This window comes from Cimex lectularius, unplaced genomic scaffold (genome assembly GCF_000648675.2).
Source record: "Cimex lectularius strain Harlan isolate CLEC.00 unplaced genomic scaffold, Clec_2.1 scaffold17, whole genome shotgun sequence".
Classification (NCBI taxonomy): Eukaryota; Metazoa; Arthropoda; class Insecta; order Hemiptera; family Cimicidae; genus Cimex; species Cimex lectularius.
This window is the reverse complement of record NW_019392640.1, coordinates 3107221-3121701: the sequence shown is the minus strand read 5'-3', so window position 1 is coordinate 3121701 and position 14481 is coordinate 3107221. Positions and strand designations below refer to the sequence as shown.

General features: G+C 34.0%; 2 protein-coding genes across 7 annotated transcripts; both read left to right on the top strand.

The window, feature by feature from the left end:
• The first annotated feature begins 566 nt into the window (after positions 1-566).
• LOC106672240 (presequence protease, mitochondrial) lies at positions 567-7842 on the top strand. 2 transcript variants are annotated; one of them, XR_001341215.2, is made up of 7 exons: positions 569-780; positions 1301-1426; positions 4803-5005; positions 5078-5296; positions 5429-5710; positions 7032-7279; positions 7341-7842. XR_001341215.2 is itself a non-coding variant. In XM_014403514.2 (2 exons), exon 2 carries the CDS (start codon positions 1301-1303, stop codon positions 4304-4306), a length of 3006 nt encoding a protein of 1001 aa, XP_014259000.1. In that variant the 5' UTR covers positions 567-780; the 3' UTR covers positions 4307-4322. The 2 variants fall into 2 exon arrangements, 1 of the variants encoding a protein (XP_014259000.1); XM_014403514.2 differs by lacking the exons at positions 4803-5005; positions 5078-5296; positions 5429-5710; positions 7032-7279; positions 7341-7842 and having other exon boundaries at positions 567-780; positions 1301-4322.
• Positions 7843-9223: 1381 nt separating this feature from the next.
• LOC106672270 (INO80 complex subunit B) lies at positions 9224-14351 on the top strand. Of its 5 annotated transcripts, none has more exons than XM_014403560.2 (10): positions 9224-9361; positions 9604-9801; positions 9864-9986; positions 10057-10129; positions 13073-13208; positions 13262-13409; positions 13493-13625; positions 13676-13776; positions 13858-14027; positions 14120-14351. In XM_014403560.2, exons 4-10 carry the CDS (start codon positions 10108-10110, stop codon positions 14250-14252), a joined length of 843 nt encoding a protein of 280 aa, XP_014259046.1. In that variant the 5' UTR covers positions 9224-9361; positions 9604-9801; positions 9864-9986; positions 10057-10107; the 3' UTR covers positions 14253-14351. The 5 variants fall into 5 exon arrangements, with proteins under 5 accessions (XP_014259046.1, XP_014259048.1, XP_014259047.1 ...); XM_014403561.2 differs by having other exon boundaries at positions 9238-9361; positions 9607-9801; XM_014403562.2 differs by lacking the exon at positions 10057-10129.
• Positions 14352-14481: the final 130 nt, after the last annotated feature.

Below are 14481 nucleotides of genomic sequence, written 5' to 3'. Positions count from 1 at the left end.
ACTTTTGATATTTCCTTAGTTTCATAAAGTTTTTGTGGATATTTTGACCAAATTTTATGAAGATTGATACAGGGAATCAATTTGAAGTAGCAACAGGCCAAAGTCGCTAACTCGCAAATGTCGACTCAACCGAGGCTTCAATTTGGATAAATCGAAAAAAAAAATACTTTCCAAATGTTTTTTTAGACTTTTGATATTTCCTCAGTTTCATAAAGTTTTTTAAGATCAGAACCAGCTGTCTTAAATAAAGTAATAAGACAGTTTCTAAAACATTTTCATGGATAATATTTGAAAAAATTAAAGAATTTACATTGATTTTGGTTAGTAAGAAATGGAGTTTTAGTTTGTATTGTATTTGTTTTTTCCGTAAGTGATAAATTGAGTGTGGTGATTATAACCAGAAAAGGCTTCATTCCTTTTGAAGCCTAATGTGTTTCTGTTGAATCTTAACCAAACAATTATCCATCTTTTACTGAAAATAATGTTAAAAAATGTTATAAATTGGGTCTTTTGTTTATTAGCTTATTTTCCCTTAAAGTGACGCAACACGTGAAACTTTCACCTTAGCAACAACAACGAATGAAATCCCTCGTTACTTAGTGTAGCCTTCGCCACATGGTGACACTTTCCAAAATTTTTGTGTTCAAAATATTTAAATATTATAAGCTTTCCTTATAATATTTTACATTTTACATTATATTTTATTCAATACCTATATTCTTCGTACACAAGACCAATCCATTTATTCAATATCAGTCAGGAGACGTACAAGGTTTCGAGGTAAAATTTCTAACTGTTCTATTTTTCGTTTTCGTTTCCTATTCCTTTATCAAAAGAATACACTTTTACGCGAAATTCTTGTATCAGTTCATATTGTTTTAAACATTAATAATGTAACTGTTGCCTTATCTGAAGGAATAAAAAAAGTCTCTTTATAGTCTTGAGATTTATTTACAAATGATTGGATGTTCTGTCTTCATTCAAAATTATGATAAACAATAATTTTTGTTACTTAACTTAACCATACTACAACATAAACGTCCATTTTGGTGACTAAAGTATTTAGGTTTAGTAAGGACTAAGTAATAAATGGTGAACTATAGCATAATTTGCAAAGCCAAATTTAAAGAACAAATTTGGCAGTTAAGCTAGCTAAATAGAATTTTTTCTGCGATTTAGTACTGCTTCTTGAAAACTAGTGCTACTTAGCTTTGAGAAACTTTTTGTTAATGGATTAAACACGTTCTGTGTTGTCTTCGCCATTAAATGTGCTAATTGCTAATAAACAATTTATTTTCAGATGTGGTATACCCATAGTTTTCGTAAATTTTCAAGATCCCATGCAAGATGTGCGGAAGCGATGAAAAGATCTGTAGAGCGAGATTTAAAGGAGGGAATGGAAATTGAAGGCTTTCTAGTGAACAAGGTGGGTTTTGTGCCAGAATTCAATATGTCCATGACACGACTGAGGCATGTGCGGACTGGATGTGATTATTTACATCTGGCGCGTGATGATAAGAACAACGTTTTCTCTGTCAGTTTCCGGACTACACCTACAGCCTCAACTGGATTGCCGCACATCCTAGAACATACTACACTTTGTGGGAGTCACAAATACCCCTGCAGGGACCCATTCTTCAAGATGTTAAACCGTTCCATGGCCACATTTATGAACGCTTTTACTGGACCGGATTACACAATGTATCCGTTTGCAACGCAAAATCGCACTGATTTTAACAATCTAATGTCAGTTTACTTGGATGCAGTCTTTAGGCCCAATTTGAGAGAGCTTGACTTTAAACAAGAAGGTTGGCGGCTTGAGCACGAGAACATAAATGACCGAAGCAGTCCTATTATTTTTAAAGGTGTTGTTTTTAATGAAATGAAGGGTGTTTTTTCAGAGAACCAATCAATATTTAGTGAGGCGCTTTTAAACAACATCCTCCCTTCCCATACATACGGTGTGATATCTGGTGGTGACCCCAAAGTCATACCTATGCTGACTTATGCTGACTTAAAATCCTTCCATAAAAAATACTACCATCCATCCAACTGTAGGATTTATAGCTATGGAAGCTTTCCTCTTCAAGACACACTTCATTTCATAAATAAAAATTATCTGGCTGACTGGCCTGATTTACAAGACTATGGAAAAGCGACAAAAGTTCCATCTGAGCCACGTTGGGAAACAGAAAGAAGAAAAATGATATATTGTAGACCTGACCCATTTACAAGCAACTTGAGAAAACAATCGACTATTGCCGTTTCTACGCTCTGCAATGATATCCGATCGCCTCAAGAAACTTTTGTTATGCAAGTTTTGTCTGAATTGTTAGTTAAAGGTCCCAATTCGGCTTTTTATAAAACTCTAGTCGAGCCCAACATAGGTGGTGGTTTTAATCCTGTCACTGGTTATGATGCACAGACCAGAGATAGTATATTTTCTGTTGGCCTTTCTTGTGTAGATCCAAATGATTTTGACAATATAGTAGAGATTTATCATAAAACTATCGACAGAGTCATAGAAGAAGGGTTTGATGAAAACAGCATTAAAAGTATATTGCACACCATCGAACTGAATACAAAACATCAGTCTGCTGACTTTGGGCTAGGTGTGTTGTTTGCTATTACTCCAATTTGGAATCATGACGGTGATGTAACTAAGATGTTAAAAGTTAATGACAAGGCAATGAGATTGAGAAAATGCTTGGCCGATAACCCTCTGTACTTTCAGGATCTGGTTCAAGAAATGCTCAAAGATAATGCTCATCAGCTGATTTTGACAATGAGCCCTGATGAAGAGTATGAGGCAAAAGATATTGCTGCTGAAAATGAACTGCTTAAGCAGAAACTCGCAAATATTCCTTCTTTACAGAAAGACAACATATTTACTCAAGGGTTGGAACTTGCCAAAGACCAAGAAATGAAACAAGATGTTAGTGTCCTGCCTACGTTAACCATATCCAATTTAAACAGTGATGTAGATCGAGTTAAACTCAAAGGATACGCGATTCATAGAGTACCTACACAGGTATGTTTGCATCCTACTAATGGTCTCACTTATTTTAGAGGTATAATCAATGTTAAGATTTTATCCGACGAAGCAAAAAATGTCCTTCCATTGTTCTGCTCTGTTGTTACAAAAATGGGTACCAAGCATTACGACTACCGACAAATGGACCAGCAGATACAGTTGAAGACAGGAGGTATCTCGTTTTCACCTCATATCGCAGAAAATATTTATGACACAAATTCTTATGAAGAGGGAGTCGCATTTTCATCATTCTGCCTTGACAGGAATATAAAGGCAATGATGGGTATCTGGTCAGAAATATTCAATTCGGTGAATCTGCAGGACCAAAAACGATTTGAGACCCTTGTAAAAATAACAGCCTCTAATGTGATCCATGGCATCGCTGACAGTGGCCACCTCTATGCCCTTTCTATGGCTGCATCTTTGATTTCATCCTCTTCACTCAAAAAAGAGCAGTTTAGTGGTCTCACCTTTGTTCAAACAATGAAGGAATTATCACAAAAGAGTAATTTATCTGATTGTTTAGAAATGTTGAATGGTATTGCTGATGTAATATTGAAGAAAAAATTAATGCGGTTAGCACTTAATACTAGCCCAGAAACAGAGGATAAAATTTTACCTTGCACTGAGGGATTTTTAAAAAGTATTCCCGGCGATTTCAAACGTCCTTTTGAGTTGTCTAAACCGGAAAGCTTTAAAAAGGGCATTTATGCGATTCATCACATTCTGCCATTCCCTGTAAGTTATGCTGCTTATTGCCTTCCAACTGTCGAGTACACACATCCTGATTTTCCCATACTCAGAGTGATGGCAAGACTGTTGACTTCCAAATACCTCTTAGTAAAAATCAGAGAAAAAGGGGGTGCTTACGGGGCTGGTGCAAATGTGTCGACTGCAGGCATTTTCAGCTTTTATTCTTACAGAGATCCAAAACCTTTTGACACCTTCAATACGTTCAATGCCGCTTTCGAGTGGCTGAGGTTAGGAGAGTTTACAGACCAAGACGTTGAGGAAGCCAAATTGGGTGTGTTTCAGTCGATAGATGCACCGATTCCACCAGGATCCAGGGGTGTACGCAATTTCCTCTTTGGTATCTCAGATGATGAGCTACAGCGTCACAGGGAGATAATAATGCGGCTGAAAAAGGATGATGTTATCAGAGTGGGCTCATACTTGAATTCGGTCACCCAAGGTCGAGCCCTGATCGGCCCATCAAATCCGTCCATATTAGGAAGAACTAAAGAAAACTGGGTTAAACGGATAACAGAATAAATTTTCTTGACTCCAATGAAACTTTTGTTTATTTTATGATTATAAGTACTTGTTTAAATTTAGCCAATCTATAAAACAGCAAAGTTTATGGGGAAAAATGCTTAAATTTATAAATTTTTTACATACCATAAAAAAATGGAAACCACAGATACCTCATTAGATTTAGCAAACATAACATCCTTATTGTTGCATTTTATAAGCACATAAAATTTATATATAGTTACAAAATACAATTTTCATTCTAAGCACTATGTAAAACTGGAATTTTTGCTATATTACTATTTTATTTCAAAAATTAAATTTTAATTTTTAATTAAATGTTATTAAATGATGCCTTAACATATACCTAATGTTTGTTAAGATGTGTTATTTTTGTGATTCACTTTGATAGGAAGAATATCTCTTCAAAGGTGTATTACTTATTCAATGTAAAGTGAATTTAATAAATTTAAAATGATATTAGTTGATCTAATAAACATATTTTATTATGTTTCAGATATGAAAATACCTGAAAGTATTGCAGAAAAGCAGAAATATCTAAGCAATGTAGTCGATTTTGCAAAAAACTGGGATTGGATTTATACATCTCGGCTGACACATGTCCTCATTGAAAAAGTAATACAAAACAACGAAAAATTTGTAAGCAGTGTAGGATGTTTACCATTGGAAAAACTCGACAGAGTTTTTCGTGGAGAAACGGTAAGTCGTAATTTACAAAATCTCAAAAAAATAAATAAATAAACAACTGTGTTTAAACTCCTGTATTTGCAGGAAGATGTTGATAAAGATTTATCTGAATTTCTAAAATCCTGCAATAAATTCACATTAGACATCCCCGTCTCAGAATTACCTTGTGAAACAGATGAAAAGCAACGGGAGAAACGTCTAAATCCAAAGAAGCTACATGAAGTCAGCCGTTTGGGCCACTTTGTGTCCCAAATCATTAAAAAACATGATCTTACAACAATAATTGATATCGGCTCTGGGTTGGTAAGCACAAACTTGGTTATTTGTATCAGTTTTAAAGAAAAAGATAGTAATATATTTTAGTGGTTGAAGAAAGTACATAAAGATTATTCGATTACACAAATAGGACTCACATAGTTTGAATTAATTTTTCAGATTTTTATTTTATAAATGAATATATCTTCAGGGCTACATAGATCGAGAAGTTTCGTCCAAATGCCCTGAGTGTACTTTAATAGGTGTAGAAGCAGATCCAAGAAAATGTTCAAAGGCTGCCGAATTAAATGTTTCCCATGAGAAAATAACGCAAATATGTACAAGACTTGATTCAGGGAATGTACAGGATTTATCGAAACGTTTATTGGACACAGAGAAAATCAGCCGGGCCTGCCTTATTTCCCTACATGCTTGTGGGGACCTGACTGTAAACTGTTTCAGGTGAAATAAAAAAATAAGTAAACATTATAATATTGTAACTTTATAATATTATGTACACTCAACACGACACATAACAATGATACTTCTACACAGAAAACTTAACTTTAAGTCCTGAAGATGATGTCAAGAAAGATCAAAATGTTGGCACGATAAAGAAAATGTTTTTCTAAACCTACATTACTCCAGAACGCATCTCACGATCTCTAAATAATTATAATATTGTTTTAAACATTTCAATATTAATTTCATTGAGCATAGCATTATCTTGTTGGCTATTTGTTTTGAATTAACTGTGTGTGAATTATAAACTCTTAAGGAATGTTGAATTGTGTTCAATGTATAATACATCCAAAAATACTCTGATGCTCGACCAGTTGAGCTTCAATCAACCATGCCACATTTTTATTAACGATTGTCCTACACCACTAGGACTGTGTACCATCCACAGGTGTGATTCGAGGTTAATGTATTGAGATCAAAAAAAGTTAATGGCACGAGCAGGATTCAAACCCACGATCTTCGGCTAGATATGCCGCTGCTCTACCACTTGAGCTATCGTGACCTCGATCCACTCGCACATCAACTTCCTATCTCAACCCCACCTTATGAGTTTTACCTTAATTAATTGGTCAATAATGTATTGGTCAATAATGTAATAATTATGGTAATGTATTAATTGGTCAAGCGGATCACGAAATTAGTGAAGTTAATGTATGAGTTTTTATTTATTTATTTTTTTAAATATTTTTCAAAATGAACTACTGCCTTCAATCATCCATCTACAATGATGGGTGGGTAGTAGGTTGCAATTCTGCCTGAGACAAAAAAAAATTATTTCAAACCATCATATATAATAAACTGAGTATATATAATAAATGTGTGGTGTTTAGTGACCGTTAGTAAATGATTATTTGGAGGTAGTGAGATGCGGTCTGGTGTGACGTAGGTTTTAGAAAAACAGTTTCTTTATCGTGCCAATGTTTTCGATCTGTATTGAGATCATCTTCACGAACTTTTCTTGCACGATAAAGAAAATGTTTTCTTCTAAAACCTACGTTACACCAGACCACATCTCACTCTCCAAATAATCATATATAATAAAAATAAAAATTATAATAAAAAATGAAAATTGACTCCTATATGTTTTTTAAATAAATAAATTTGTATAAAATATTGACAATTTGTATTAGTTTTAATTGCATTTGTGCTTAATTAACTTTTATCAGTGCTTGTGCATGTTTACATAGAAGTCTTAATTTAAAAAAAGACCCAATTTTAGAATGATTAAGTATTTACAATTAATGAGATTTTCAAATTGCAGGCTTTTGGAAACTTGTAAGGACATTCAACACTCAGTCCTTATCACTTGTTGCTATCACAAAGTATCTCATGGAAATTTTCCATTATCAAAAGTTTACAAGGACTGCAACGACTTGTTTCCAACCACTTTTCTCCGATTGGCGTCAGATAGAACGAGGACCAACTTTGTCAATTGTAGCAGTTCTAAATTTGATCAGCATGTATTTAACAACCTGGCACGAGCGGTCATTGAACTTTTCTTGCATAACAGTAAGTTTCATATATAAGTTTTCAGAAAATAGATTGTTTCTGATTTAAACCCATATTTCAGGAGGGTTGCAAATAAGGAAGAAGAAACGAAAGTGGGTTAGAAAGGGTGATTCAACGGATTGGGATTTGTACTTGTCTGATTGGATTGACAGGCATGAAGTCTTCTCATCTGAAGCAGATTCCGTGTGCACCGATCAGGATTGGCTTAAAAAACAATTAACTGAGATATGGCTTCTAAATACTTCAAAATTTAATTGTATGAAGGGATTGTTAATTCTTCAAATTTGTTTTCAGTCTGTTGCAGAATCTTTTGTTTTAATGGACCGACTTTTGTATTTATATGAAAAAGGTTTTGAAAATAGTGAGCTATTAAGAATAACTGACCCTAGTATTTCACCAAGATCGGTCGCTTATGTAGTAAGAAGGTGACCCTCAAAAAGTTTTATGAGTTGTACGAAATATAAACCTTTCTGGGCAGGTGGGCCTATACACTATTGATAATGATTGTATGTATGAAATGTTTTCATTGTAAATAAAATACAACTGCTTTGTAAATTATTTTATTTTACTGGATTTATTTGATAGTATCACTTTTATTTTTAAATTTTCTTTCTTCTCCTTAATTGTTTCTAATACGAGTTGGCAGTTCTTAAAGATGAAATTTGATGAAAGGACCTGTTTCATACATTTTCTTAGGTGAAACCACAAATGGTTTACAGATAAAACAAAAAATACTATGTACTTATGTACAGTGTCCTGCGGATCTTTATAACATGGATCATAGGTAAACTAGAGATGTGCTGTTTCAGGCGAGGCAGTTTAGTTGATTCAACTAAGTTGCCTAGTGCCGTGTGAAGTTTTTCTTGGCTGGTTTCACATCAGGCAACTTGTGGAAACAACTCTTCCCAACACCAGTTAGGAGGATAGTATGATATTAAAACCTGAGGGAGCACGAGCAGTTCTTTAAAAAGAGAAACAAAAAAGGAGGAAACACAGTCAAAGAAAGGTGTAGATTCATACATTATTACTAAATCAGGAAACATGTGACACTTCGCTCATTGCTTGACTTTTAATTTAGTTGTTATATTCTTCACACTTAATATTCCTTATCATGGGACTAATACGAATTTCATCAATAAACTGTAGTACCACATTGAAATTTGCAATGACAAAGCTTTGAATCGACTAGGTGACTTCCGTGAAAGATGAATGAAGAGTTGTTCCTTTTGTGTTAAATGAGAATGAGCAGCACTTGTGCCTGCTGATTGCCTGGGCGGACGAGTCAACTGCGTGTGAAGGGGTTCGAGCAATTCCCAAACATTCGCTACATGACTCCTTGACACTCATCTGATCAACCAACCACCTAATCTAAAAGATGCCTAATTGTCCGCAATAAATTAATCTTCTGTTTCTAAACTTTCAACCCGTTTTATTAAATAAATAGCTTGAGCATATCTAATCATCCTGGCCTGCCAACCAGCGACTATTGGCACCAAACGTGGATCATTTCACAGACCCAAAAAAAAACCTGATCTTTACGTGTATGTGGTGACCCCTTCAAAATCCAACATATATAAACATAAAACAGCAAATCTCACAGGCACTCTCAACACGACACGCAAGAATGGCACAATTACACAGAAGATAAACACTTTGAGTGAGTAGAAATACTTTGATTGAAAATACAAAAAAATATTTGCATCGTATAAATTCACTTTTTCCACATCCTACATGTATTTGTTAAATGTAAACAATGTTTGTAAATCCCAGGCCCTAAGATGATCTCAATAAAGATCGAAACGTTGGCACGATAAAGAAAATGTTTTTCTGAAACCTACATCACACCAGACCGCATCTCACGATGTCTGAATAATGATCTTTACATTCAAACGTATCAACAATTTGGGGAAGAGGAAACAGTAAATTTTCTAATCTAGGAGGTCTTTCTACTATTTTGAAGATGGTGAGCAGAAGGCCCCATGTCAATTTTAGCCAGTTTGATGATTACTTCTCCATCATTGGTACATAACCAACGCAGAAAATTGAATGAAAGACTTGAACTCGTTTCAGAAGAACACAACAGTGAAGTATTTAGCATTACTGTTTACATTTTAATTTATTAAAAGGATGTTACTTTATATTTGTAAAGAGGTAAAAGTCGTGTTGTCGAAGACTACCCGTTTGCTAGATATTTTAGTTTTTTTTTAGTTAAAAGTAGTGTAAGGACTATTAAAAATAAATATCAATTTTATATAAAAGTAATTTAATTAGAAGTCGCTCGAATACAAGTAATTAATTTTCCATTTCTTCCTATACATCTTCAGTAGATAATAAAGGCACGAATACTCCCAAACGTGAAACAACCACAACTGTGTAGACACTAGACTAGACACTGCGTACTTCGCCGTTTTCTCATCTGCTCCCTGACGTCAACACGAACCCCGAGTTGCCAACCGTCCCAGTGTTGCCACCGGTTCTCTTCTAATGTTTCGGAGGGGCGCCTCTTTCTGTTCGCCATAACAGTAGGTTTCACAAATTCATCATGTTTCACACAGGTTCATCAGTGTCCAATGTTTTTTTACAGGGAACGAACTACCTTTTGTTTTACAGCTACAAACAAAACTGACTTCTTTGTTACCGGATTGTTGCTTGAAAACAGATGGACGAAATTTGAGTCGTTTTCAACCGTCGAATTGATCTTGTTCAGGTTCAGAGACATTTATTTATTTTAAAAATAATAATAGCCTATGGCAATCTTCTATAAACGGAATTTTTAGCCTGAAAGAAGTCTGATGATGCCACCTTGAGAAAGAAATTCTTTCTGAATTATGGACGAAAACACCGTCGTGGGTGAGCAACTTTTGTTTGCTTTGGTAGAAGTTTTTTTTAAATTAATTTTCCATTTCTTCCTATACATCTTCAGTAGATAATAAAGGCACAAGGCTCACCCTAGATTACAAAATATTATAAATTGAAACAATAATTGATTATAGCAAACTATACTAATAAGAAAAAAGGGATAACTGTCTAGGTTCTAGTTTTTGATAACTAACTCTTCTTTAATATGTTAAACTGATTACCTCTGATCGCTTTACCAGGCCTGGCTGGTCAACCAATACTACTAGTTAAAGTTGATCGATCCAGTAAAGTGTAGTGTTGATCAATTTAACGTGCATTCAACGACAGACGAACAACCACCACAACTCTACTTTTACTATTTACACACTAATACTACTTTACATACTATTAAAAATAAATAAAAACTATTAAACAGTGGAATGTATGAAATATTTCCTTATGCAATAGTATTGTGTGAAACGAAGCTTATGATCTCATAGAGAAATAATTTTTCCTTATAGATGAAAGCCATACTAGCTGTGCAACATACAATTGACCATTAAGAGTCTGGTGAATTTCCAATGAGAAATCTTTTGATAGGCCTCTTTTCACTTATAATTACTCTGTTTTGAGATTTCTTCATGAAAACTTGGTCAATCCCATCATTTCGGTTTGCCCATCCTCACTGTTTCATTCTATCCGATGATTTTTTGGTTTCTTGCTATCTTCAGTGGATGTTTTATGTGTACCTGAGTTATAAAAATTACAAAAGTGTACTTAACTATAATTCACTAATTTCGTGGTCCGCTTGACCAATTAATATATTTCAATTAATTAAGGTTTTTAGTTGAGATAAAAATTTTAGTTGAAAAATGGCAAAAAGGAGGGAACTCAAAAGGTGGGGTTGAGATGGGAAGTTAGTGTCCGAGTGGATCGAGGTCACGATAGCTCAAGTGGTAGAGCAGCGGCGTATCTAGCCGAAGATCGTGGGTTCAAATCCCACTCGTGCTATTGACTTAACTATAATGATTAACAATAATGAAACCATAATGATCTATGAAGTGAGTTCAACGGATGTGAAAAATTATTATAAAAACCAATGTTAGAAAGCAGAACCACGGGACTACAATGACTGATAAACTACATGAAATAAAACCTGCAGTCAAGTCATGAGTCAACGAGCCCATCACCTCTGTCCTTCAGCCAAGACTTCTGCCTACTTCCATTGGAACACTTCCTCAGTATTTTGCCCTCCTTTATTAACATGAGCAATTCATCACGTGCTCCATGCATCACATGTCCCAGATACCGTGTTTTTTTTTTCTTTGATAAAAAGTTCTATGAAGCACTTCTTCAGGTAGAAATAATGTCATTCTCAAACCTGTCGTTGAAGACAGAAATTCAAAAAATGTCCAACATGAAAACAGCGAAGATATTCCGATACAAATGATTAAAAATGACTAAGCTAACAGTATAATTGCTAATATTTTAATGCTTTGTAACCACAATATTTAGCAAATTTTTTAAATATATAAACATTCTTATTTACTAAGGCTACAGCTTATAGGTTTTTGATATGACTGCATGTTGGTTTATCCCGGTTGTTTATTTTTCATACGTCTTATTCAATGGTTTTAGTTTGATTGTGAGATGGTTATTCTTGTGCATTTGCACTACTGCCAAGAAGCTTGTTCATGTGCAATTTATCTAGTGATAAAACACCCATTTTCAAATCTAGCTTGTGTCATTAAGTTGCATAGTTGTATAATCATAATAAAGGAATAAAATGGACATATTCAAAAAGAAATGGCAGGCAAGGATTATCAGAGATGATCAAGCCGCAGGTTCATCACCAAACCACAACATGAACTTTAACATTTTTACATCATAACTTATAAAATATAAAACAAAGAAACTGGGCTTTTTGGAAAATTAAGCTAAAACTTTTAGGATTGTAATTAAGGTTTCTATTCTGTGCAGTTGCCATAGGTATGCTGAGTATCATACTTGCTGGTAATCAAATGCTGGTAATCATACTTGAACAGTTATCCTCTGTTAGCAAAATTTATTATAATGTAAAGTTTAAAATCCCAAAGGTCTTTGCTAATAGGATTATCTTTTCTGATGGGTGAATTTCGAGTTTATTATTTTTTCTCTCAACTTTGCAGGAATTAATTTGTAACTTATGTCAATTGCTAGTGTTTATAAACTTAATAATTATTTTTCTAATTGTTTTACTGCCCACCATATTGTGCTAGGTTTGGTTAAATAAAGTACAACAGTTGTAGTTTTTTATTTTAGATTACCATTGTAAAATTTTAAAAAAATTTTGAATTGGTTCAATACGTTGTTGAACATCTTGTAAAAAACTGTTGTTTGGTCATTTCTGATTATCCTGGTCTGATTATGCTTTGCTTTTGTTTGTGTGCCAATCAGCCGTCAATGAAACAATATCCAAATGAAACTACAGATTCTTTTCCTCTGGCAGACATTACTCAACAGAAAATCTCCACGATACTTGCACAATGAAAAAGTGACAAAAAAAGAAAAAATTCTTTATAATGGAGTGTGGGTTTTAATTATGGTGCTGTATAAAATAAATAAAATATGAAGGCTTTTGAATATGTATCAACAGAAGGATGCTCGCTTCTTGGCAGTTTCTACCTGTATTATATATGCATGAGTAGTTTCAATTCAATTCACAGATAGATTCGAAAAGCTTTCCATATTATTTATCTTAACATACTAATGGGTTACTATTTTAAAATAATGGATAATAGATAAAAATTTATTTTTGGTTTATGTAAAATCAACTAGCAATTTTCTATTTCATTTTTTTTAATGTGTTAATTTTTTTGTTTCTTAATTTTTTTTTTTTTTTAATGTGTTTCTTAAATGAATTTACTTATATTTTAGTCCAGGAAATTAGGCTGTTTAGTATATATTATTTTTTAGATGTGGAAACAGTTACTCCTTCAAAGCGGCATAAAAAACATAAGCACAAAAAGCACAAGAAAAAACGTGAGAGTGAGCAAATGGAAGTGACTAAAGTCAAGACTCTTACCCCAAATTCAGGAACACCAACTGGAAGGTATTTAAACATTTTCTTTTAACCTTTTCCCCTTTTACAAATTACTGTCGTAGTCCGTTGAGGCAAGAGCAAAAACCATCCTCGACCGGAGTGTCACCGAAGAGTAGCAAGAAGAAAAAGTTAAAGATGGGAAAAGAGAGCGGGACTTCAAGTGACGAAGAGCGCTGGCTTGACGCCATCCAGTCGGGCAAGTTAGAAGAGGTAACTTCCATGTTCAGAAGTATGTACTGCAAGAAATAAATTATTTGTTCTATTGTCTTTCTCGTTTTTGTCAAATATGTAAGGTAGATGATGAGTTAAAAAAAATAAAACCAAAAGACCCCAAATTGATGACTGCTCGACAAAGAGCAATGCTTGAGAGAAAAGGTGATGCTATGCCAGATCCGAGTGCAGAACAACTTCTTTCACTGCCTTCAGGTAAGTAGTGATATTGATGGGAAATGAAAAAATTAACTTTCTAATAATAGGTTACAGGGAGAAAGTCATGACTCCAGAGATGATAAAAAAGGCAGCACTGAAATCGCAGAAAAGGAAACAACTGTTGGACGAAAAACGAGAAAAAGACATGGTAAAAATATTATTAAAGTTCATAAAAATAACAAAAAATATTTTCAACAAAGAATTTAAAAAACTTTAAATAAACTAATAGAAAAGAACAATGGAGAGGTTGTTAAGAAAGCAGGACAACAAGACAAACAAGCAAGCTGCAAAGAAGAGCGTCCGAAAAATTGGTGTCAGTATAGCTTACTGCAACAACCAAAGTGGCATCAGTGTGTCATTCCCACTAGGAATGGACTATCCTCTTCCTAAGCAAATTGCGTATGTTTAAAGCAAAAATTTTGTTTTATAATTTTCTTTTGAATTTCTTTTCTATTAATATTAATTTTCTATTTAAATTGTTTTCTGTTTAGCCCTCCACCTCCAGCAGTGGTAAAGTGTGGAGTGCCAGGGTGCCAAAATGCCAAAAAGTATTCATGCTCGAAGACCAAAGTGTTGTTATGTAGTTTAGAGTGTTACAAGAAAAATCTTTTAAAAACAGTTTAACAGTGTGTAAATACCAAAATTTTAAATAAATTTCATGTATATTCTGTATTCTAGTAAAAGTAAATTCAAGTAAAATAAATTTTTACAGACTGACCAGAATCTTCAAAAGTCTTCTTTTAACACATTTAATACCCTCCTTAGATACTTATAAAATCATTCCTTCTCATCAATTTGGCTTCCATCCTCATCATTCCACGACCCAACAAGGTTTCAGAGTCGTCGACGCTAT

What these genes read in the sequence shown, in the direction of transcription:
- LOC106672240 (XM_014403514.2), top strand. Translation starts at nt 1,301, where the DNA reads ATGTGGTATACCCATAGTTTTCGTAAATTTTCAAGATCCCATGCAAGA.
- LOC106672270 (XM_014403560.2), top strand. Translation starts at nt 10,108, where the DNA reads ATGGACGAAAACACCGTCGTGG. An exon ending in TCAGGAACACCAACTGGAAG is followed by an intron (nt 13,209 to 13,261) that starts GTATTTAAACAT and finishes TTACTGTCGTAG; the next exon opens with TCCGTTGAGGCAAGAGCAAA. An exon ending in CCTCTTCCTAAGCAAATTGC is followed by an intron (nt 14,028 to 14,119) that starts GTATGTTTAAAG and finishes TTTTCTGTTTAG; the next exon opens with CCCTCCACCTCCAGCAGTGG.